The 26130-nt window shown below is 43.7% G+C and overlaps 1 protein-coding gene across 1 annotated transcript; it reads right to left on the reverse strand.

Moving 5' to 3' along the window:
* Window positions 1-5709: 5709 nt before the first annotated feature.
* On the reverse strand, window positions 5710-26101 carry LOC139345939 (zinc finger protein 385D-like). The gene is made up of 8 exons (XM_070984826.1): window positions 25935-26101; window positions 21480-21595; window positions 16335-16442; window positions 15638-15806; window positions 14322-14576; window positions 14053-14234; window positions 12671-12772; window positions 5710-7817 (listed from the first exon to the last, which is right to left on the reverse strand). The coding sequence occupies exons 1-8, from the start codon at window positions 25942-25944 to the stop codon at window positions 7575-7577; spliced, it is 1185 nt and encodes a 394-aa protein (XP_070840927.1). The 5' UTR covers window positions 25945-26101; the 3' UTR covers window positions 5710-7574.
* Window positions 26102-26130: the final 29 nt, after the last annotated feature.

Consider the following 26130-nt stretch of genomic DNA (forward strand, 5'->3'; position numbering starts at 1 on the left):
ATCTCTCTGCCCGAGTTGACGTTCGAATTTTGAGCCGCGACTGCCTATTGGTAGGAATTCGACATGGCGTCACTTCCTTCAAGTGGAACGACTGTTCGCTAGATGGCGTTAATGTATAGGAGGAAAAAAGCACATTCTCTGCAGAGGAGATGTAATTGATTTGGTATTCATTATCCGCCTGCATGTTCTGATCATTTGAGACTAAAAAGTGGACTAGTACACAGCACACCAAATATCTAATTATAATTCTTGGCCATTCAATCAGCCTCTTTTCACCACTTTCCTGTCTGTCTGCTTGTCTGTAGAAAACAAAAGTGGCACATGCACCACTGAAGAATGGAGCTATAGTAAATTTCTTTGAAAATGGAAATTAGATCATCAAGGGTCAGGCACATTCAGCTCCTCCGAAATTACTAATTGAGTATTTATAATTGACTGCTGAAGATAAGAGCTTGAGTGGTACTCTGGAAAGCGTACCGCTGCATGTGAAGAGAGCTGATAATTGTGTTAATCTTGTATTCCTTGAGGTTTTTTAGAAACTCTTGTGGCTCTTTCAAAATGAGATTACACAGTAGCTCCAAAAGCAAGTCAGTTATTGGATGAATACAGATTTTAATTTGAGCTAAAAAGTCTCATGACACTAAGTTCCAGTGTCCCGCTTTGAATCTTTTTTTTTGGGGGGGGGGGGGTAAAACAGAGGTTATATACACACACAACTTTCTCAAAGCAAACCTGCATCCATGGCACAAGTACCCATTTCTACCCTTTTTAGGTTTTGCTTAATGAATGTCCTGCAAATATTGGATTACACTGAATCACTGAGTCATGATCTCATTTACTTTCCCAACTGAGAGTCAAATTGGCATGTCTTACTTGGCAGAGTGCAGGGAAGAAATCTGCACCTTTGCCGCATGGTACTGCAGCTAACGTAACATCCATTTGGACCTTCTGTCAGCGAGGATCCAAAAAAGTGTCCATGACAGCCTACTGAATGGCATATTGAGGCTACAGAGGGCGCTTGGTAAATCTTGGGTGTTGTCAGTGTCACCCACTGAAAACAAATGACTTCAGCAGGGCCCCTCAGCTGTGAAACAGGCTGGCACTTTCGGGTGAGACCCCTTGAGTAAAGCTTCCAGACAGCTGATTTAGCTTTAGATTTAGCTGACTTTTCTCACAAATATTTTGCACTCTGCGTGCTCTCCATGGGATTATTTCCATATTTTGCATGCAAGGATATGTAGCAATTAAGCTTTATTACAAACAAAATGAATAACATTTTATTACAGTTTTTATTACAGAAAATCCACCTTAACTGCAGCTAACATCATAAGTTGTTTTGTTTTTTTGAAACAATGGCGCACTTCTAGTATGCATAGTGGTCTGAGCATCTCTTCTAGGTCTGAGTGCTCTGTGACTAAGTGAGCCATACAGACCTGTAATGACTCACTGTTTTAATAATAAGATCACTTCTGTTTACCTAAAAGGTGTATTATTCTTGCTAAAAGCAAGTAAATGTTACAGCTGTTGCCTCACTGCAGGGAAATTGTGAGTGTGAGTGTTTTTTGTGAGGCTGTGTGTATTTTAAAAGAAAAAGAGGGGGGGGGGCAGATAGACAGCCAGAGGGACTCCACAGGTTTTAGCTCAGCTTGCCTTAATGGACAAATCCATCACACCATCATTTCATGCCACCCCTGACTATCCACGTGTCAGATGCAGAGAGAGAGAAACTTATTATCACAGGTGCAGGAAAAGGGCAGAATAGGAGGGACAGATTAAAGTAAAAATAGGCTGTTGTTGCAGCCAGAGAAATTAGAACACATGCACATGCAAAGAACAGAAGATATGGACATCAATGCAGGTGCCTACATTGCCTTTTTTGGTGCAACAGTAACCAGTACATGTCTATTTATTCACTGACATGATGCACTGATATCATTATTAAGAGATCACAAACTCATCTCTGTCCAATCAGATTTCCAGCTCACCCATCGCTGTCCAGACAGTCTGACTGGCCAATGAAAAGATCATCTGCTTCTCTACCAGATGAAAAGTATTAGCTCTAATCTGTGCACTCGCCTCAGCTGGGGCCAAGAATACACAGCCCTACTTTTTAATATGGAAAATGTGCGTATGGTGCCATACTCAGAATTTATGGTAATGAAATCATAACACAGGTTGTGTAATCAACCCCAAAAGCAGCCTTTAAGAGAGAAAGAGCTCAGGAAATCAGATTATGACTTGTTTTACGGTGCTGAGGTTGATGGGAAACTGTGGGACAGATAATCACCACGTACATCTTCATCATGTTTCTTTAGTTTTGCTTATTTGACATTACAAGGAGGACATTAAACCTTATATATATGAAAAATGAATAACATGAATCATAAATAACACAATAAAGTCCAAGGCTTCTTTCCCAGCATTATACTGCCAACAAACCAACACACCTGTTATGCAAATTGCATTAAATAAATGCAATTATGTAAAGATAAATATATAAGATTGTGTTTAAAAATATAATTCATTGGTGCTGTTATTCTTTCAAATTGTAAGCTGTAATGGAAGCTGTTTTGTAAAAATACAGTGGTCAATTATGGTTCCAATAAGCAAAGATCAGTTATTACAAATTAAAAGAACAGGTACCCATGTTTGTTTTAAACCTCAGCAAACACAACACAATCTGCAGTCTGGCTCAACGCTTAATCAGTGTTAAATTTAATGCCCCCTAAAACCCACATTATAACACAATCAATCATCTAATTAAGAAGCTGACTATATTTAAAGGGGATAACTAGTCCACTGGTGCAGTGATTACTATAATTGTAGGGCTATTACTATAAACCACAATGTATTTCAATCTTGCAGAGGAGCTCTAACATGGCAATTTTTCTCTCTATGGGTGTGAGGAAGACCAATGTGTGACTGCATTGCTAACAAATCAAACTAGAGGAGCACTGCTTTACCATCACAACCTTTTAAAACCAGACAACAGCAGCACTGAGCCCCAGACACACAATCAACTCTCTGTGGGGAGCAACTTGGTCATTATGCCTTACAGCCGGCTCTTGAACACCCCGCTGAGCCATTTATTTCACAGCCAGCATCCCCTCCGTTTACTGATCTGTTGCTCCATGCCATACTGCTGCACTGCCTCCACAGCAGGACCGGAAAGCTTCACAGGAACTAAAAAAAATTGTCTGGAACTGCAAGGGCAACAGCTGCTACTTATGAGAAAACTGGAATTGGCGGCTGTGTCTGAACTTGCAACTTTTGCTCCCTGGACAACTGTGCAAGCGTGTTGACCCCGACAGATGGTGTCTGTGCCACAGCTCCTCTCTGCCCATCACCTTTTGTCCACCCACTACAGTCGGAGAAATACAGCTCATAAGGGCAGCTTTTACAGGTCTCGTGGTGTAGGAGTGCCAACCTTTAGATGTATAATACCTGTAGATGTTCACAACGATGTCTCTGGATGGGTTAGTCATACAGAGGAAAATACACACTCGCTATGTTTTTAGTGGATTATTCAGTACATTATTTGTCATCATTTTTCATCTGATCCCTGTAAATGAATGCAATATTAATGCAGACTGTGCAGGTGGCTTGCCACACAAATACATTTTTAGCTTGGCCTTTAAAGGAAAAGTTTGACCTTTTGGGAAAGACACTTATTTGCTTTCTTGCTGAGAGTTAGATGAGAAGAGCGATAGCACTGTCAAGGCTGCACAGTACTGTTAAATACATATGCAGCTGCAGCCCGCTGCTGGTTAGCTTAGCTTAGCCTGCCCTCTGTAAAGCAGCGACTTGTCATTTTTGCGCTAAAGGTGCAGGTAGACATACTGTTTCATCTTTGTACAGAGCTAGGTTAGCTGTTTCCCCCACATCCAGCCTTTATGTTAAGCTAAGCTAAGCTAACCGGCAAATTTAACATGCGGATGTGAGAATAGCATAACTCACTTAAACCTATATTCTTTATTTATACATTTATTTGAATGCAGACTTTAAAATGTACTTTGTAAAGAAAGGTTGGGGGTGTGAATACAGATTGCAGTTGTATTTTAAGTTTTACTTTCCAGCCAAGTGTCATAAAATCATTTTTTCCTTTCCACATTTCTGCTGGTTGTAGTCTCATTGCACTTACTTAAAATACAATGTGCAGAAGTGAAAATGCTGCAGCCTCACGCCAAGAGTTTATTACAGTCTTTCTATGTGAACAGCAAGCACTCACATGGCATGCACAGCTCTGCTTCGTACCTTTTGTACTCTCTCCAGGTAGCAGAGAATGAAAAACTCCCTGGATGCCAAGTAAGACTTTTGTTTTTCTGACATATGTTTATGTGTGCGTGTGCGCGTGTCCACCATGAATTTGATAGAGCGGTGAGAGACAAGAGAGGCGGTGGAGAGAGCAGCCGTGAACGTATTGTGAGATAACGAAAGAAAGATGACAAAATGTGAAGAAGAAAAGGCAGTGAAGGCTGGCGAGGGAATGAGCCAGAGAGTTAAGGGGCCAGAGGAGGTCTGGATTCCGACAGCCTGTGGAGAACTGAGCATCCCACACACAGATGTTCACAATCATCACCCCAGACAATTAATAATAATAATAATGACTGCTGTGACAACTGGGAGAATCAGGAGGCAGTGACTGATTGGAGGATAATTCTTTGAATTGGCCTGTGGTATTATTTACTTTGGAGCAGCGGCGCGAGGCAGAAGCAAAAAAATTCAAACTAATTAATCCAGTCAGATGTCTGATGAAAGACCAAAAGAAGAAGATAGCCTGAGAGGTCATAGACAGTTGAAAAATCAGAAATCACACAGCCCCTGACCTGATGGAGTGAGTTAATGCTGCGATCTGTGAGAAAAGTTAAAACAACCATCATACACATGTGCAATCCTATCTTGATCACAAATCTAGTCACAATTAAAATTTACTGCTGTTTCATTTTCAAACAAGAGCAAAAAAAACAACCCAGAGGTAACGTTTAAAAATCATCCTCAGGCGTGTCTGCAGTAAACCATAAACCTACCACAGATCCTCACATCAGTGCCCATACCAAAGCAGCAGTACACGCTCTCTCTATACCTTTAGAATAAAAAATAATTTCTGTTCAAACATAATCTTACCAAAATGAGCTGTGCCTTGCTTGAGGCTGCGGTGCAGTAAACCTCATCAGCAAGACAGACAATAAAGTCAGACAGAACATTCCTGCTTTGATTTATCTCAGAGAATGAAGCTGGAGGGGAAGCAGGCAAAGGTTTAGTAATTTACTCTTAAGTAATAAATAGTTAGAAAACAGAAGGTATGGATGTGCCTTTTTCAGTTTGTTTTTTAGGGAAAAAGCACACTTGAAAATTGTTTTTGCGTGCTGCTAAGTAGCAAAGGGGGATGAAAAGGGCTTAGGTCAGTGTCTGAATGCAGAGAGTTATGGTCTTGGGAGGAGGTGATGCCTGTCTGCATCTCAGCACGTCTACATTTCTGGCAGCGTCTGGGTGAACACGTACACGGGGAGCTGAAAAGACAGACGTTTGTTACAGCGTGTACACTCTATTTGTTGGAACAAAGAAGTATCTGCTGAACACCATATTATGCTGGAAAGATAATCCACTTATTCATTGAATAAAAAGCCTGTTCTGGAGCACTGAATTAGTGTTAAGTAATTTTCACTAATGACCAAGTGAAGATGTGTTCATACAGAAAGGAATCAGATGTGTTCGTCCACAGCTATTGTTTATTGGAAAATAATAAACATCTTCAGTCAAACATGCTCTGATTCATACTTATATGCATATCTGCACACACAAACACACACAGTTATAGTCATCATGGAAGGTCACCATGATGCATCTCCTTTATATCTATACTCAACTAAAGAGTCCATTTTTAATTGAGACTTTCTTTATAGTCATATAGATTATCAGCATCTATAAAACCTGTTAATTACTGGAGGAATGAAGTAGTAGTGCAGCAAACACATAAATAGCTGTACTTCTGTGATGGCTATATCTGCGCATGCACTCACACACATTCACACAGGCTTACATCAGAAATCTCCCTGCTCATTTTCTGCTTTGTACTTCCCCCATCGCAACCTGCCTCATGAGCCCCATTTTCACCACAGGGACTTTCCCCTGGGACAAGGAACCTTTGGAGAAAGTCAATGTGTTTCCACCACAGGGACCAGGATCTAAATCATGGGTGGGGAATGTCTGGCTTCAAGGCCACATGCAGCCTGCGAAACCGTTTGATCTGGTCCGTGAAGCAATTCATAAGTACAAAAATGCAACTCAGAAATGCAAAAAAATCCTCTTGACAGCAATTACTTTTTTCTACCATCAAAGAAAATAACATAAAATAGTCTACTAACACGTCCTTCCCTGAATGCAACACGCAGATAGCAGTTGCGCTGATGTAACATCAATAAACCACGGTGACTTTCAAGAGAAAAAAGATGAGAAATGTTTTCCAAGAGAGAGGGACAAACCACATAAATGGAGAGCCAGTGTGCCTAAATTAGTTTGTGGGGGTGTGCTCGCAGTGATGAAAAAGGCAAATTTTTAGCATCTATACAGCTACAAACATGCTAAACTGGATGGGCTGCAAGAACAAATGCTCCTCAGCAGAATTTGGATGCCCAACAAGCAGCTTTCACAAGACTGCATTCTGACCCGGTGTTATGCAGGGGAGTTTTGTGATGAGCGAGCTAATAGTTAACAACTGAAACCTCATTCAGAAGGAGAATTTGTGAAGCAGTGCTTTGTTGCTGCAGCGCAGCTGCTGCCACCAGACACAGTAAAATTATCCAAAGTGTAAGTTTGTCTCGAGGAATTGATGGAGTGGAAACTCTGTGAAGTGTCTGTGTGCTTTGGCCTTCATACTGGACATTACCAAGTCTTGGACTTGGTTCTGCTCAAGCAGTTCCAGCCATCGCACTCGAGGTTTGTGTGATACATGTGTTCCCTAATTTAGTGCGGTCTGATAGAAAAAAACTTCCCCACACCTGGTCTAAATTAAGCTCGAGGGACATTATTTTATCCCCCACCTCCCTGCTCAGGGGGTAATACTATAGAAATAGAGGATCTTTGATGGGGCTTGTGCCAAATATTTCAGATTTTTCGAGTTTGGTTGAGTTGATAGTACAGTCACTGTTTTCAAAAATCTGCAGCCAAAAGCAACTCTGTTTTTTGTTCTTCGTGCTTCGACACATCAACATGGAGTTAAAGAAGAAAGCATACAGAGGATGACAAAGGTTATGCCTTATTGAGTCACGCTCAAAAATGACATGTAAAGACAGCTACCATGAGTCAGCGGACAGAATTGCCTAATCTTTACTGGTCTTTAGACTGCGATGGAAACGCACAACAATCTGAGGGGAACATTTTAGTTCCTTGAAAAGCAGTTCCTGGGAATTATAGTTCCGGGTACGTTGGGTGGAAACACAACTACAGTGAATTTTGCGTCCTGGTCCATGAAACCCAGAGCATCTGTTGTTAGGTGGACTGCAGTACATCACATCTTGCTCAGATCTCAGGTCTGCTGTTAGCTGTAGTTCAGAGCGGACTAAGATGTCACTGGGTCAGTAGGGGGAAAACAGAACCGGTGTATGTGTTGAACAGATGGGTCCAGGGGCCGGATGCAGCAGCGCCTGGGGGAGGGGCTGACTCTGAAAGAGGCTGGGGCTCGAGTTTGAGACTGGACGGAGAGGGAAGGATGGCAGCGTCGCCATAGCAGCAGCAGCGGCAACAGAGAGTTGACGCTGTAGGAGACACGAGGCCAGAGGTTTGGTCAGGTCCTGGTTCTTCCGTAAAGCAAGATGAATCTGAGGGGGAAAACACAGACAAACTGCAATCAGGGCTTTTTTTTGTTGAGCAGTATAAGAAGGAAACAAGCAGCGGACATGCAGATAAAGTCTTAAGCCTAGTCCAAACATACACAGGCATTTTTTAAAACATAGCTTTTTCTATGCGTTTTGGCCTTTTGTCCAGAGACAAAATGCATTTTAGGTCACTGAAGACAGACCTTTAGGAAAACTTTTATTTATTACTCACCATATTATTACTTTTATTCACTTTTTTCTTTGTTTAGATGAGGCAACATTTCAGGCAATGGTGGACATGGCCAAAATAGTGCCAGGTCTAACGTTGCTAACAGACCTTTGGTATGTTTTTCCCAGAAAATTACAGTTACTCTTCCATTATATCGAGCAACAGAGGTGTCAAAATGTGCTACAGAGGTCACTGCTTCATAATCCATTACTCTCAAGACACAGCCCACGCTGCCAACGTTGCCAAGTTTGGACAAGACCTGATCTGTACATCCTGCTGGATCAGTACTGCTCATGTGCGTAGGTCAGGTCCTACGCCTGAGCGATGGGCTATTCTCACCTTAATTGTCAGGGATTCATATTTTTCACAAAAGTCAGACATTTTGCCAGAATGCCGGGAACTGTGTTTGTCGTTAATGTATAACTTCAGCCACAGGCAAAACGCCATATGTTAAGCAACACTAGATGCAACAGAGAGAAAAAATAAAACTATGGCTTCATCACCTGACTGCTTGCGTGTATTATTTTGTGGTATTAAAAATTCTTAACGCAAAAGAACGTAATTTATCTTGACCAACATTAATGAACATAATATAAACTCGACAGCAGCTTGAACTTCGCCTTAGCTGTGAGGAATATGAAAGTTCACAGCCTGTGATCTGTCTGCTGAGCACAGCCTTGTGGAAGTGATATTTGACAATTCTTCATTGACACAAAAGTCATTAAAGCAAGCAATTTGGCGTTTTTTTTCTTCATTCTATTAAGCTGCGGGGGACTTCATCAAGAAAAAAAAAAGGAGCCAGTCCACATGTCCTGGAAGATTTCAATGTCCCAGACAAATATCATCTGTGTTTATGGATCCTATTTTCCAATGTTTTTGTGTCTGACTATTGGGGACAACAATTTTTGAAATTGGTCCAGTACTGAGTAAGAGCGCTGCAGCCAGCAGATGATTCCTCCAGGTGTTTGCACACCGTCAAAGTACCTCCAGTAATAAGTTTGTTTTTGCCACTGACAGACTCAGCTTGTTATTCTAAGTGTCTGAGAACATTATGGAAAGGATCCCTGCAGAGATAGACCTATATCGCTCTTGGCAAAGCCACCAACACAGAAACATTTACAGAAACAGTCATTTTATCATTGTAAAACACAATTGACTCCGACTCGACAGAGACAAAATGAAAGTAATCTTTCCACTGTTCCAATAATCAACACCAACTCTGGTTTGGTCAAAATAAATATAAGTACAGGTGGTGGTTTTGCCTGCTTGGCATTTCTGCCTGTCGCACCTCCGACGGTGCCATTGTGCAGGCTGCAGGGTCATCAGCGTCTTCATCAATGTTTCACTCCATTATCCGCGGAACATCTCGAGGTGGAGCTGCAGCTTGCCTAAGATCCTTCTTTTCCCCACACCTTGTCTTTCCTTCGGAGCCAGAGGTCATGAAGAGCTCGCTTCCTATTGGAGCCTGTGACTCCAAGGGTTTTCAGGAGCTGCTGTATAGATGCCCCGGTGAAGCCTCTACACTCTACCTCCACTGGGAAGATAAATGCCTTCCACCCCACTTGTGAGTATGTTGCTGACAGATTCGCATACTTTTCCTTCTTTCTCTCGTATGCGGCCTCCATCTGTTCCTTGCATGGGACGGTGAGTTCCACCGTGATGACTACTCTGGCAGGTGCTGACCAGAGCACAATGTCTGGGCGCAGGGCTGTCATAGTGATCACTTCAGGGAATTTCAGCTGGCGGTCGAGGTCGGCTGCTAGCTGCCACTCACCTCCTAGTGACAGAAGGGACTGATCTGTCTTGGTGCAGCTCTGTGCTTGGTTCCCTCGCCAGGTAAACTGGATCCACTTCAGGGCTGTGGGTTGGTTGTTCCTGTTTGCTTCCTGTTTGCGGGTCTCCAGTACGTCCGCCAGCAGGACTCTGTCATTCTGCCACCTGAACCTGCCTTGAGATAGCGCGGTCTTGCAGCCAGAGAGGATATGCTTCAGATTTGGGTTTGGGGAGTTACATAAATGGCAAGGTTCAGGTTCAGGCAGGTGTACATGTTCCGGGGGATGGGGAGTGTGTCATAGGTGGCCCTAATCCAGAAGCTGAGTCTCGCCTGGGGTGTTCTCCACATGTCAAGTGATGGTCCTGTTGGTCACGGCCTCCCAAGTGGTCCGTCTGCCTTGCTGTCGCTGGCTCACCGCTATGATCTTGTAGCTTTCATCGTCCATCGTCCATTCTGGCAACTTCAGAGATTACAAGATCTTTCTTCTCCTTCTTGGTGGCTTTAGACCATCTCTTTGGCGCTGCTCCCCACCCTAGGCCAGCTCTGCCTTGCTGTGTGAAGCCATCGATCTCCTGGTGCTTTAGCTGAACAATGGCCTGGTCCACTGCTTTGGTTGCATTCCATTTGCAAATCTGAGAGTCTCGCCTTCTCCTTTTTATACCCCAGGGTGATGGACTGCAGAGGGAGCTGTAGAGTGTTTTTCCCAAAGAGTGCCGCATTGGAAAGGCAGCGGGGGAGGCCAAGCCATTTTCTGATGTAATTGTTGGCTTTTCCCTCCAACTTCAGGACCGTTGTCATGGTGATGTTGCACAGTTGTAAAGGCCACATTATGCTGTGGTACAGTGTAAACTGGTAACACCATACTTTTCAATTTTCCTGGCAGGGGGCACAGATCTATCTTGTGCAGGCCGTCCTGAAGTTGACTTTTGACAGCTGAGGCCATGCTCTTGTCAGAGAGGTCGGCTGTGTACAGCCTCCCGAGTCTTCTCACTGGTTCCTTCGCAAATAAAGCCTTAATACACCTCGTTAGATATGAAGATATCAGGAGAGGAGTGAGAGGGAGCGCAGTCATCAGAGAAGCAGCAAGGGAAAACAGCGTGTGGAGCTGGAATATTTTCACATTTAACTCTGGAATTAATTCCACCAGACATTATGACATCATGTTGGACAAATTACCGGATCAACCCTGATGAGTCCTGCGAGCCTTCTGTAATGGCCAAGCAATGTTAGAAAAGTCAATGATCACTCAAAGTTTAAAAGCAAAGCTCTCAAAAAAGTATGAGATTTTGGATGGATTCTTGGTGAGATTATGGTTGTCTTTTGTCAGTGTTGCTCTGTTTAAGGCACATTTCACCCTCACAATAAGCTTTCAGTGTGTTCCACTGGCACACACAGCTGTTGCACACTGTGTGTTTTAAGAAAGTAACAAATCAGGTTTCCGGTACTGATCAGGCAGGGACTCAGACCTCTTGTTCCAGGTAGCCTACAGAAAATAACTTTGTTCATGGTTCTGATTGGCCTGCGATGCTTTCGGGTTCAGGTTATATCGTCGTCAGTTGGTATGACATGATCTTCACAGTGCTTAATTTTTTTGAGAAAAGACCTCTGCTCCTCTCCTCTCTCTTTTTCATTTGCTCAGTCAGATTAGCCCCATGGGGCTTTGCACCACCTCCTTCCAGCTAGCTGACTGTCGCACCCACTGAATACCTAATGAATCTACTGTGTAGTTGCCATTGTTATTTCCTCACTATTGCAATCTCTGGTAGCAAGAAGATGTGGACTTTATTAGAGAAATGCCAATTTCTCTGTTGCTGGCTGTAATGACCAACACATAAGTCTTCCTCTACTCCCAGACCCACTGAATTAACTGTATTTGATGGAAATGTGATGGAAGTGTTCCCACAGCACTGTGTGTGTATTCTTTGTAAACGAGGACCAGCAACGGTACAAACTCAAGGATGAATCAGTAGCAGGTGGCCTAGACCCCACTTCACACTTGGAAGCTGTATGTTTTGCCATGTTTTATGTTGTTTTACTGTTGATTTTGAAGGTTAGCTTATTCAGCTTGGCATTAGCTTGTTGTTCGGCTAAAGTGGCTACTCGCACAGTCTGGAACATGAGTTGGACTCATGTTGTCTTGAGGGACAGTCAACAGAAACTGTGTGAAGGGATTTTTTTCCAGTATTTTTAAACCTGGGCCCTATTTTATTGTCTAAATGACCAGTAGGAACAAAAAGTTTTGGAACTGGTCCAGTACGGTCTCAGCTGGCAACCACAAAATGGGCTGCAATGGCTGCAAAATAATCCTTGTGGGCAGCTGTGCCTGTCAAAGTGCGTCCACTGAAGGCTTTTGCCACTAACAGGCTCAAATTGTCTGACAACATTATGGAAAGGATTCATCAAATCCACCACACTTCACTAACAAAAACCAATCATTTAATAATTTTACCATCCAAATCATCATAAAACACACTGTTCTAACATGACTGAAACAAAATAAAACTCACTGCAACCATATTTGTTAGCCTTTCCGCTGTTTCAACGATCAAAATCAAAATAAACCCCAATTCACTGAGTTAGATGTGAAAATGTTGTGGCTCTAAATGCTGTTTTCCACCCACTGCCACTCTGATGCCAGATCCTCCCTCTCGCTTCTCTCCTCATTTTCACATCTAACTCAGTGAATTCAGAGTTCATTAAATTTACTGGATTATTTCAACCATAAGATTCATTAACCCGATATCGCTGACAATTTGTCTCATTGGAAGACAGGAGTGAAGCTTTCTGGAAGAAAGGCTCCAGACAGTCAACTTGTAGGGATGAAAGTAAATGAAGCAACAGCAGAGTACTCACTGCCTGGAAACCCTGGTGACGCGGGGTGGGAGTGTAGGGGCTGAATTTAGGCTTGGCTGGTTTACCTGCTGCTCTATCCTTGTGTCTCCGACTGCTGATGTGCTGCAGAGAAAAACAGAGAGAAAAACAGATAAACACACAGAAAACTAAAGCCAGACAGACGAAGGCAGCAGCACAAGGACGGAGCGGGCAAAGACAGACAGACGCCTTTGTTTGGAAATTTGAATAATCAGTGAGGAGGAAATTAAACGAGACCTAATCAAAGTTCCTAATTTGAAGATTCAAGCAGAATGTTGATATTTTGTTGGCTCCGATTTAGAGATTCAAAATATTCATGAGGGGCGGGCTTGGAAATCTTTTCAATTTGATTGACAAGCGTAAACAGATGGCTACAGCGCAGTCAGCGGTGAGCTGCTAAATATTCATGAGCACCTGGCCAAAGTTAACTTTTAAACAGGCAGTTATGAAGACCAACACTGTGCATGCAGATCACGAACAGGGATACTCGCACCATGCTCAGATGCTGGCTGAAACTGACTAGGCTTACTAGCTTCGTGCTCATTATCTCGAGGGACCTGTGATTTTTTGACTCACCTGCAGCGACAGGTGTGAGATGTTCACACTGTGGTTTGGAATAGAATATGCATGGTCCTGGATGGCTCTTTCTGCACTACATGATGAAAAGAGCGACAGTGCCCCTGTTGATGCCTTTGACCGGCCCGACTGTGTGACTGTTGACCTTTTCAAAGCTTTAGATTCATGAGAGGAACTAACCAGTAAAAGTGATGAGCCAGTGTCTCGCATCACCCACACAATTACAATTACAAGTTACTGTTTAGATTAAGATTTTACATTAACATATGATAACGGTTTAAATTACAACACATTGCTGAATATTATGTGAGTGGTTCCCAGCCATTTTTTTTAGAAAAAACAAAAAAAACAGTGTTTAATTGAGGCCCCGTATCATGTTTCACATTATTAGCAGTTCCATCAAAGATTGATTTCCTCTATAAACTTCTCACATGGTTTAATTTAAATAATTGCTTGAGGCCCAAAGAGGTGAAGTTATGTAGTGAGTATAAAGATTCATCCAAATCTGTGGAGTAAAACTCTCAGACTGATCTTGTGACCCTCTGGAGGGTCACCCTGACCCACTACAGCAGCAAAATGCTCCTCAAAGATTGATATATCAGTGTTAACACACAAATAATGTTAGGTATAATAAAACATCAGTCACAGGGGACAATTTTCTGCAGAAGGAGTACCTTTACTTTTGATACTTTCAGTGCACTTAGCTGATAGCACTTCCGAACTCTTAATGGAAGTCTTTTTAAACTGTTGCACTGGTACTTCTGCCTGAGACATTTCCAGTGGCTGACCTGTTTGAGCTGAGTCTCGGAGTTGACGTGCACGTCACAGATCTCACAATGGAAAGTTTTGTTTTGGAGTCCAGTTGACAACTCAGACGGTGCGGCCATCTTGGCCTTGACCCCGGTCCTCGGGAAGGACTTGATGGCTCCATCACCACTCCTTGCCTCCAGCATTGTCTTGTGCTTAGTGCCTGAGCAGATACAAAGTCAGGTCAGCAGGCTATCAAACACAGTACGAGTGGGACAAGCTTGACGGCAGCGGCGCCTGCGTCTCTCACCACTGTTGTGGGCCTGCAACTGGGAGGCAGAGTTGACGGCCACCTTGCAGAGGGAGCAGTAGAGAAGACGTTTAGCTTTCTCTTCTTCTGTTTCCCCCTCTGGAGCCACTTCAACCTCTCCATCTCTTTGCGTCTCTTTCTCCGGCGTCCTAAGACTGGGCGACAGGGACGCGTTGGAGGGTGCTTTCACAGTTTCAGAGGGGCTGCTGCTTGATGGTGCTGCCTCTGAGGCAGCAAGGTTTGGAGCTGTGGGTTCTGAAGAAAAAGAAAGATGCCTCATGAATAAAAGAATAAGTAGTGTGAGAGAGTCAGGTGGAGACGAGGAGACAAACTTTTTTTAATTTGTATAAAATTCATGAACTCTTAGACGCTTACCAAAAGAAGCACCAATTTCATGACATGCTCAGACAGAGATAAAAACTCACCAGGCTACAGGTGATTATGAGCTCTATCAACCTCTCTAATCGCACTAATAATCAATGATTTCCCCTAGGAGCTGCCAAACGAACAGTTTTGTATGGAGATGATTTGGCTCCATTATCTTCTGTGCGACTGACTTGAAGAGGTTCCCCGGAGGAGCGCGTGCTGATTTAAGGATTCACTCTTTGCTAATAACAATGATTAGCTCTGCCTAGCTGAGTGGGTGTCTGTTTGTTACCATTGATTCCCCACTCTTAGAGGCCAATGAGGTTGTTTGCTGAAGTAATCTTCGGAGAGCTCTCCTGCCGGCTCTTCCACTTTGCTGGAACTAACTCCATTCAGGAAATGATCACTCCTTCTTCCTCTCTCACAAACAAAGTCTCATATCAGCAAAGCATATTCTTTTTGCTCTTCAGCTTGCAGCACAATGTACTGTTTTCATCCCTTAACGCCCACACACGTGCAAAAGTAGCACAGCGGGACTGGCACACATACTGTACATATACGTATCGGAAAGCAATCTGACTGCAGGCGCTTGCACAAACACACACACTACAGTTATCCACGGTACATACTCATACAATGCATTTTCACTGTGTTTTTGATCTCAGAGGGTTACTGAGCAGGGCAGTAGATGTAGACAATGCTAAACCTTTAATCTTTTCACTGTGAAACCCAAAGCAGCAGGAGGTTTATCACATCAAAGAGTTAAAGCCATGACTGGGAAAAGAAGGTTTGAGTGGTACATTCATATATCTAACATTGCCATACATTTGATGTCTGCACACGCATGCACACACACACACACACACACACACACACACACACACACACACACACACACACACACACACACACACACACAGGGAAGTATGCGTGTCTGCAGAGACACACACCTCCTGATGTTGTGTGCAAGCTGGAGGGCTGCGAACAGGGTGACGAGAGGATTTGCGATGTGGTTTCCTTGGCTACCGGTTCAGAGGTCCTGATCTTTGAATCTGGGGCGTCCAGAGCTTTCAGCCTTTTTGCATGTTTGGTGCCACTATAATGGGAAGAAGCCTGCGCCTGGGTACACAACAGAAAACAAGGAAGGATGAAGTATGTGAATAAAAATGTAGCTGCAGCACAAGTTTGAGAGGCTGCCATCGCTCCCACATTGATTAACAGATGTTTTAATATACGGAAAAACATCTGGCGACAAGTAAGTCAAACGTTTGTGCAGCTCCTTGTGTAAAAGCTTGCTTACATCAGTTGAATGCAGCCTTTGCTTACATTTACATATTCTTTCTGTTTTCCATGTATTTTTTCTGACAGTGATTCCCACACTGTAAATTGCTGTTCAGCACGAATTAGTGTTTGTTTATGAGTCATTGTGTAATAAACACAATAAAAAAAGCTCTACAAAGGTCAAATAAGAAAGGTGCGCACATTTCACCCAATTATTAAATGAGGCAGCTGTAACCCCTCAGAACCAGTAAAACAGCCAAATTAATCAAGCCAGCGCAACTGTCGTGTAAGGGTGTGTGTGAGAAATAGAAGCACCCTGAAAGAAAAACAATTAAGAGAGCGTGTTTCCCACAGGACAACACCCACCTCAGAGTTGAACCTCAGCTGACAGACTCCACAGGAGCTGGCTTTCCTCTTCAGCGGCGAGGTTAGCCCAAAGCCTGGGCCAATCAGAGCTTTATGGATGTGATCCATCTGCAACAAAGGAGAGGCTTGACATTAAGGTCATGACCGGGTTAGGGTTGTAAAAGACAAGACAGTGTGGGTAGTGAAAGTGATCACCTGAGGTGTAAATGACATGCTGTCTGCAAGCTGTGCTTCTTTCAAGAAAGCAGATTTATAATATCTCAGGTTAGAGGTGGGGACAGTTTGTCTGGTACCCGGTCATGCATGAACACAACAGCACATGGACATGTTCACACATCCTTCACTAGAGACAACGGGACAATATAATGAGTAATGGCATGTCCTGCCCTCCAGAGAGGCTAAAGCTAGATTAAACTCAACAGGATGAAAGTGACACTCCACCTAAAATCTTTTGACTATGAAGCATTGAGCCACTGTATTTTAGAAAGGTGGCTGTCAAAAGCAGAACAGAGGCTGTGGTCTGCTCTGGTTCACAACAGATCCATTTAATGTAATCAAAATGTTTATACAAACCTGATAATCCACTCTTGCAGCATAATCCACTTCTGCCTGTCCATCATTATGTTCCAAACACTATATGCACCTCAATTTTCTGTCAATCTTGCATGCAAGCTTTAATTTGTTCAATGGTTAGTGCTTCCATTGGTCCGAACACACTAATTGGCGAGCCTGATGCTGTACTTCATAAACATAACGCAGCATAAGTGAGTTAGCAGTACACGGGCACTGATGGACAGCAGATAATGCAGCAAGACAGATTTGAAAAGCTCCTGTGGATGCTCTGATAATTCTATTTTCCACACAAAAAAACATGCAACTATGTGACTCTGGCGCGACCACCATGAATCCCACCTGCTGGAGCTGACAGTAAACACTTTGCAGTCACCTTTCAAACCTACAAAACCTCGCCTCACCCAGACTCCATGACACAGATCCAAGAAACGTGTCATTCACGTTTAAAATCATGCAGTCAGATTTGTCCTGTTACATGAACGCACAAAAGAGCTAACCAAGGAGAAAATTATGGACCTTCACCCCCCACACTCGGTTTATTTATGAGTGTAACCAACAGGCAGTAAACCTCCCCGTGTCTTTGCGTGTGTGTGTGTACAATAACTACACCAGTATCTGACCACACAGCGCCGCGCACCTCTGGACATTGCCTACTGGAATGTTTAATGAGCACATATACTTGGTGCAATAAAACCCAACTGGCCTTCATGGAGCAAAACAAACCTATTACCTGTGATGAAATGTAGGGAGCCATATAACCAGCCACAAACAGGAAGGCTTTATGGAAATCTGGCTGGAGGTGACGTAAAACTTTATGTGTTATTATGGGTCAGCCAGCAAGTTCTGTACGGCCTGGGAACATATAGCACCACGCTGGAGAGTTAGCCTGTGTCTTTAGTGCCAAAGATGAGTTACTTGCTCTTCAAATGTTACGAACGCGACAGAATCTGTCTGAAAGCGCGCGCGTGTGTGTTCTCATTTTCTTTGATCATCACTCCAGGCAGCGGCACTGGAATGTATCTCTGCAGTCATTGGTCTCTTATCTCTCCCTGTTTCCCTGCAGCTGTTTGTGTATGTAAAACTCCAGCAAACACATAAAAACAAATATAGTTCTTTCATGTATCGTATAAAAAAAAGATACAAGAATTAAGAAATCGCTGATTACATAGATGTCTGCAGTAATAACCATTTATGAGGAGCGTAGTTTTATGTTTCTCCAAATGAACATTTTAACGTCAGTAAAAGTTCCCTCCTCTGCCCCAAGGCTCCTGTGTCACTATCCGACCTCCCATCACACATTCCTCACTTACACCCCTCCATCTGCTCCCCTCTGAACCCTCTGCCTCTCCCTCTGTCTCCTCCGTTTGATCAAAGCCACCTTCCCGCCTCCCGCTGGACTCACTCTCTCACCCTTCACTCCCACTCCTCGCTCCGGGGCGGAGCAGCACCTGTGGCAAAGTCATTTTGCCCTTCTTACTCATTGTCTCGCCTTTCTTTCTTCTGAACACACACTGCCTCACCTGCTGAATCAAATCTCCTTCCTCTTATCCACTGCTACCTCTACCCATGCAGCTTTTTGTGACGTTCTAAGCAATAAAACCAGTAGGTTCAGAGGACGACACAGTAAATAAAAACATACAGTTTCAATAGCCTGTTCTCTTGCACCTCCTCCTCCAGTGGTGGTGTGTCAGACATACTCAGCTCCATGGAGTGAGTTATAGCTGAAACATATGGCCAAGTGAAGTAAAGCAGACTTTTACCTGGAGCATGGTCAAAAGTCTCAAAATTTATAATGATGAATGTTCCTGGATTTACATCGTGTACCAGCGCGACAGCTTTGTGTGAGCGCATGACGCAAAGCACCTCAAAAAAAAGGGGCGGCTTATGATGAATGAGCTGCTGCTTTTGGATCTTTGTCATGTAAATTATTATTTGCTAGGAAACAAAAACACTGCTTTGTTTCCATTAAAAAAAAAAAAAAAAAGCTGTCAAAGTACAAGCCAAACGCGCCAGTGAGGTCCCAGTTTGCAGCGCTGGATCCCTGAGTCACGACAAACACTCACACGCACACATGCATGCAAGCCTGTAACCTTGGCAACCCACATGTGGGCACCAAACAAACGCTTTCACAGAGGCCAAAACACATAGCATCTGACGGTCGCTAGAAAATGCAGGCTTATACACTCGCAGGCCAAAAAAAGAGCACATATAAAAACACACATTCCAGGAGAAAAGGTAGAAAAGGTAGGCAGCTGGAGTTCAGCCGTGTGCCCACTTACTTAACACCCACAGGTTCAGATCAGAGGAGGGAGAGGATTCATATCCATTTTACACAATGGACAGATCTCCAGGTTGCAGACAAAATATACTTCAAACAAATCTTTATTTTGCTTCTTTTTTTTTATGTTGCATATCAAATGCTACCATAGGGTTCTGCTCAAGTTCACCTCAAGCGTGTCGCCACAGTCGAGCTGAAAAGATTAGCCGATTCATAGATTAGAAAATGAATCTGAGACTATTTTGTTGATTTCACATACAGAAAATTCTCTGGGTCCATGTTCTGCTTTTCTTTGTCCTATGTGACAGTAAATTGAATATTTTTGGGACTGTGACATTGAAAGTCCATCCATCCATCCATTATCTATACCGCCTATCCCTTTCGGGGTTGCGGGGGGCTGGAGCCTATCCCAGCTACAATGGGCGAGAGGCGGGGTACACCCTGAACCGGTCGCCAGCCGATTGCAGGGCCACATGCAAGGACAAACAAACATTCACACTCACACTCACACCTACGGACAATTTAGAGTCATCAATTAACCTAATGAGCATGTTTTTGGTCTGTGGGAAGCCGGAGTACCCGGAGAGAACCCACGCATGCACGGAAAGAACATGCAAACTTCACACAGAAAGGCCCCGCCTGACCCGGGGATCGAACTGGCAACCTTCTTGCTGTGAGGCACGTGCACTACCTGCTGCGCCACCGTGCAGCCCAACATTGAAAGTTACTTTGGGAAATCACATATATTACAATAAGTATTTTATGGATATTAAACGATTTAACGATGACTTGAGAAAATGATCAGCAGATTAATTGACAACAAAGACAGATCATTGCGAGAGGTATCAGAAGGGGCTTTCAAGGTGCGCTTTCATTTCAGACATGTAGCCAGTGCACCTTCTGCAGCTTCGCTGTATAGAAAAAAAGGCACGAATCTCCAAAATTGCACCCAACCCACAGTGAGCTTTGAAAAGGTCAGTGACTTTTTACAGGGCTGCAGAGTGGGAAAAGTGGAATAAAGTGAAACAAGGATCGAGTTATAAATAGATGAAAAAGGATGTGACTCAGCAGGGAGAAGGTTGGAGAAGGATGTGAGATACTTGAAGAAATCTTTCAACCTGTGGTAAATGAAGAGTGAGACAGCTTTCCTGAGTGGGAAGGTCATCCAAGAGAGCGTCTGAAAAATCAGATCAAAAACTTTGTGATTTTGGATGTCTGTGGTAAAGGAGGGAGAGAGGAGAAGAAAGACAGGGAGAGATGAGGAGCTGAAAACTGTGGAAGCAAGAAAAGGTGCATGAGCGGGTGAGGGATGGGCGAGATGACAGCGGGAGACAAAGTGGAAAATACAAGAGAGGAGAGCTGATGTGAAGAGGGTGATGGAGCAAGAGCGAGGCAGGAAAGTGGAAGAGATGGATGAGAGGGCTGGAGAGAGGCGACCCAGACCGATGCCTGATTTCTCCTCAGGTGGCAGGACGGCTTTTTGACGAAGAGGGAGAGGTCACACACACACAGCTCTCACACACACACACACACACACACACACACACACACACACACACACACACACACACACACACACACACACACACACACACACACACACTGACAGACCAGCAAATGCAACCACACACACACAATCCTCTTCTTCTATACTCTAAATGTGCCTCTTTATATCTTTCTTCAAAAGACCATTTACAGGCAGCTTCTTCATTTCAAGCTCAGGTTTTCTAATGGGTTTGGTATTAGGGAAAGTGAGGGGACAATGAAAAATGGAGGCACTTCTAGCACAGAGGTGTGAGAATTTTTTTTGTATTGTCGTTAATGCATCTTAACTGTAGTCGATGACTTACAGTACACTGATTCAAGCAGGAAAAATGACTTCATTCATCATGTAGCCAGAGAGTATATCAAGATGTAACAGCGTGATTCCGCTGTGAGCCAGACGTCAGCCCTCAGCCCTGCCTGACACAACATCTCTCTTCTGGGCTTGGAGCGTTAGTTCTCTCCACCTTCACCCTTCACAAACACATGGGGCAGACGAAAGCTGTGTGCGAGGAATACCAAGGAATCAGCTCCACCCCCCAGGTTGTGTGGAAATGTCACAGCTCTCTGCATCAGAGGTGATATATTTGGAAAGGTGTGGGCAGCTCGCTCATGCATCTGTGTATTGAAAAATAACTCCACTCTCGCCATGAAATAAACTCCTCCACTTGCAGCAGGAAAGTGCAGCGTGACAAAGGCTTTCTTGAAAAATTAAAGAGAGGAGAGTAGAGCTGGTGACTGGCAGTACTCACATCAGTGAATCCAGGCAGCAGGTGGAAGGGGAGGAGGGGCTTTGCGTCCGGGGAGGGCTGGGTCCTGCCCAGCGTGGGACGAGCCAGCGGCGGCAGAACGCTGTGACACACATTACCTAGGAGACAGCACAGCGGGGAGGAGACAGGTAGATAGATAAACATAGGGAGGAGGGACTCAACGGGGATGAGATGGCTCCCCTTAGAAATAACATGACGTCGATCGAAGCTAATACAGCTTCACTAGATGAACACGTTCTGATACATTTCCTTCATTGTTTTCCCTTTTATTTTCATTGCAACTTTACTAGGATCCTTGTTATCATTTGTCAGTTTATAGTCATGTCAGGAGCTAACCTGGGCACATTAGTCCATCAGTTATGATAATCATATATATATATATATATATATATATTTTAGATGTATTTAGCAATAATAATTCTGCATATTTACTTAAGTACACTTCTTCCACCACTGATGATAATTGCATCTATGTGTGCAATCACACTGTGATTCTTCCACCGTCTTGTTGAGATTTCTGAAAATCAGAACTCCTTCGGCCTGCGACTAATGATTGTTTTCACCATGAATTAATACGCCCATCATTTAATCATTTTGCTGTAGAATGTCACAAAATAGTGAAAAATATCCCCAGTTTCCAAGGTGATGTCATCAAATGTTTTGCTTTGTCCGACCGACAGCCTTGAGAAGCTGTAATCAATAAATCTTTGGCATCTTCGCTTTACAAAGTGACGTAGGTCATTCATGAACTATTAAAACTGCGGCCTGACGAATTTTCTCTGAGTAATTAATTAACTGACTTGTTTCAGCCATAAAATTCATTTACATCTGTTTTTGTCAAAGCCGATCACTTAATAAGAAGCTTAGCACACTTAAAATGAGCTTTCTTTAGATATAAGACTAGTATGATGTGTAAATCTGCTTTTACACACATACACACACATGCACACACAGACACTGGAGGTTAATCAAATACTCTCCACAGGTATAGAACTATAGCTACAGTTAGAGGCAGGGTGCGCATGCACACACACACACACACACACACACACACACACACACACACACACACACACACACACACACACACACACACACACACAGAGGCAAACAATCCACCACATCACACAATATATTATAGACGTATCTCTGCTTCAATGAGGCCATTACTAAAAGTGCTCTGTGATAAGCGTCTTGTTTGTATTACTGACTCCTGATTATGGAAGATTGTTTTCTAGTTTGCATGTTCTCTGAGCTTGATTACAGTTTGGTTCAGGACCAACCTGCATGTGTAATCATCATCATAATCAAAATCACAACACACCCATCCGCTCTGCCATTAGCCTGATTGCCTTTAACTTAAGTCGCGCGTGTATGTGTGCGTGTGTGCACGTAGGCTTAATGTGTACATTTGGCCCGAGTGTTTGCTTTCGCAGGCGGGGCTGCCCTGGATGCATGCATGTGCGACGACCATCACAGTTTTTTCAGTTGGCTGCACACATTTCTACACCGGATGAGTACCACGGCAGTCAAGATGGACTGAACTGTGTATCACTTTTCACTGCTTTGACACAAAATGCATTCAGCTTATTTTCAACTCTACATTCTCTGAGATCTAAATCTAAAAAATAAAAATAGAGAAGACCAACCACAGTTTCCTATTTTAGCAAAGTGCATACCCAGGTGGTTACGCTTTTCTATTCCGTGCCATGTATACACTTTAAAAGGGCAAATCTTTGGAATGAGATTTCCCTCAGTAAACATGGACCCAGGCAGACACAGAGACACTCCATAGAGGGTCCTTAGCCCCACAGAGGAACTATTTTCCTCATGGAGGTGGAAAGTTTCTGACCACCATTCACATGATCAAATGTCCCTCCTGGACGCAATGAATGCTGGATGTCTGGACATATCTGCAGAAGATTGCCAGCGACAGCTCAGGTATGCAAAAAGATTCTTTCCATGGTGAATTGCAAGAGGGGGCAGAAGGTGTGATGTGGATGAGAACCTGTGGTGGTCAAATGCCAAAGACAGTTGTATTTCTCAGTAGCTATAGCTTTGTATTGCATTACTGGAATTACATTAGATTCATTTTGTGCACTTGGAATTACTGGATGCTAAACTAGAAAGAAAATAAGCCTGTATTGTTGTAACAGGCAACTTACTCAGGATAAATATAATGATTCGTGTGATGAAGGATATTTAAAACCTGCAACAACCTTCATCTGCCACTGACTTGGTCAAAGCTGCAAAGAAAAAAGAAACTTAAATGTACAGGCTTAAAGCATGATTAACGCTCACTTTGAGGTATTGTCTTCAACGTCATATTAATGATGCGTCATGTTCAGATCATGTTTGTCTCATCTGTCAGCAGCTGCCTGTGCCTTCTTTTTTTTTAATCTCCTTATTCCCACAGGTCGATAGTGGGTCAATTGCTAATCTGTGGGCACCAGAGGACACAGAGGACTCAATTTTCCTGAGCGCAGACTGCAGTCAGGTGCCTGCAGTGCGTCAGGATCGAGCGTAAACGCTGTTTTGGTTACGAGGGTGGGACGAGAATGTCTTATCATATATTATATATTTGTGTGATAGAAGATGTGAAAATCACGGTCAGTCCCATCAAATAAGCTTCTTTCCTGTAAATGCAGATGACGCACTGGCAGTTTGGGAACCCTGAGGAGCGTTTTTCTCAGAACAAACTTATTGTCGTCTGGGACCTGCAGAGATTTACACATAAGGCAGGTCAAATATACTGTGAAGAGCAGGTGATGTCTCTGTCTAAGTTTTAAAATTCATTTTTCAGGGAATGTTTGCGTGACAGTTTATTTGTCATCACAATGATTCATACAATGAAACCAACAACTGAGGGAGGACTCACAAGACCTGAGGGAGACATTAGCGGATAGAGAAGTTGTAAGTGATCAACAATTTTTTTTATGTATCTGTTTTCTACGTGTGAGTATCCAACACCCGATTTGATTGGCAGCTGAAACTAGAGTAATGTAGAATAATAAACCATTAACCACCAGTTTGATGCGCACATAATCACAGTGGTGTCTGTGGTAATTTCGCAATAGTCTGGCACGAAACTGTCGCTTGATAATGCGCAGCCTCGCTCTCATTAGAGACTGCAGATGGAATAGATAGTCTACCTGCTGCCTTCACATGACTGGAGAGAGTCACCAGAATCAACGACGGGCCACCAAAACAGGTTGCTAACGATTGCGGAGCCGGTAGCGATCACTCCTTCATCTTTATTCTGTCTGTCTGGCATTAAAGTCATAATCATAAAAATCTGTGTGTCAGTGTGTGTGTGTGTGTGTGTGTGTGTGTGTGTGTGTGTGTGTGTGTGTGTGTGTGTGTGTGTGTGTGTGGTCGGGGATTGTAAAGTAGTGGAGTGGAAATACGAACACTGTCACTCTGGCACTCAGTTTGCAGAAGCTGCGCCGCTGGACTGGCATCGCCACACCCTCCACCGCGCCTCCCCTCCCACCGGGACGCCCGGAAAGGTGCCAGCTCGCCGGTGCGCGGCTGCGTTACACGCGGTTCCGTTTGAACAAAAGAAGAGAGCATGGGGTTGACGGGAGAAGCCCCACCAGGCAGCTGTATAACCACTGTAAATGCTGCGTAAATGCGCCTTTGGGTGTACAAAGTGTCCCATTTCCCTTAAGGCCTACTGCGCGCCATTATCTTGCCACAGCCAGTTGCCAACAGCCAACTCCTCCAAACTTTTATCTGAGGCGAAGGCACACCAGCAGACTTTTTCAGAAAAAAAGATATGTTTATCCTTCAAATTCACCATATATTTCATACCTGAACCCCACATGACAACGCACCTGTAGGCATTTGAACAGAAGCTGTCTTTTAACCCCTGTAACGTGTTCAGGCGCTTTTGTGAGAAATGACTTTATAAGACCCAAGAAACACGTGGTCGAGATGACACATGTTTAGACAAATCCGGCGTCGTTGGTCATAAAATACGATTTCCATAAACTGTAACAACCTAGAGCAATAATAATTTGTCTTACTTTGTCCAAGTACGGTTATTTTAAGTTAACAACCCTGCAAGACATTTACTGTGTAAAACCTTCAGCATCATAAGCATGCATTCTGTTTTTGTGAACTATTCTATCAGTTGCTGCTGAGGAATTCGCCCTGTGTGCTTCTGTTATTTTTCTTGAGGATTATTGGAGAGTCAAGCGCCATCGGACGCCTCGAAAGAAAACCATGATCTGTGTGTTTAATTCAAAGAGCTGCGCTGACTGAGATGCACCATCACCGCCTCTGTCTGCTCCGCTGAGCAGGTGACTGACTTCACAAAGCTCACATCCATTCCCACACAGCAACAAGTGACTCCGCTGCCTCATTATCAACAACATAAACACCAAAAAAAAAAAAAACTCGTGAGATGAAAAGCATAACGCGGCGTTTACGTACCGAAATACATTGCGGCACCAAGTGAAATCCGATTGTTCAGTGTGAGATAAAAGTATCTGTCATCTCCAGGCAGAGATGAGGCTTTGCGTCTCCTCTCCGGTCTACCTCTCCTCTCTATGTCTCTCCTGCGGCGCCGATGCTGCTCCTTCCCATCTGGATTCCCTCCTCCTCCTAACTACCCGCCCCCCGCCTCCCC

The sequence above is a fragment of the Chaetodon trifascialis genome, chromosome 17 (assembly GCF_039877785.1).
Source record: "Chaetodon trifascialis isolate fChaTrf1 chromosome 17, fChaTrf1.hap1, whole genome shotgun sequence".
In the NCBI taxonomy this organism is placed as follows: Eukaryota; Metazoa; Chordata; class Actinopteri; order Chaetodontiformes; family Chaetodontidae; genus Chaetodon; species Chaetodon trifascialis.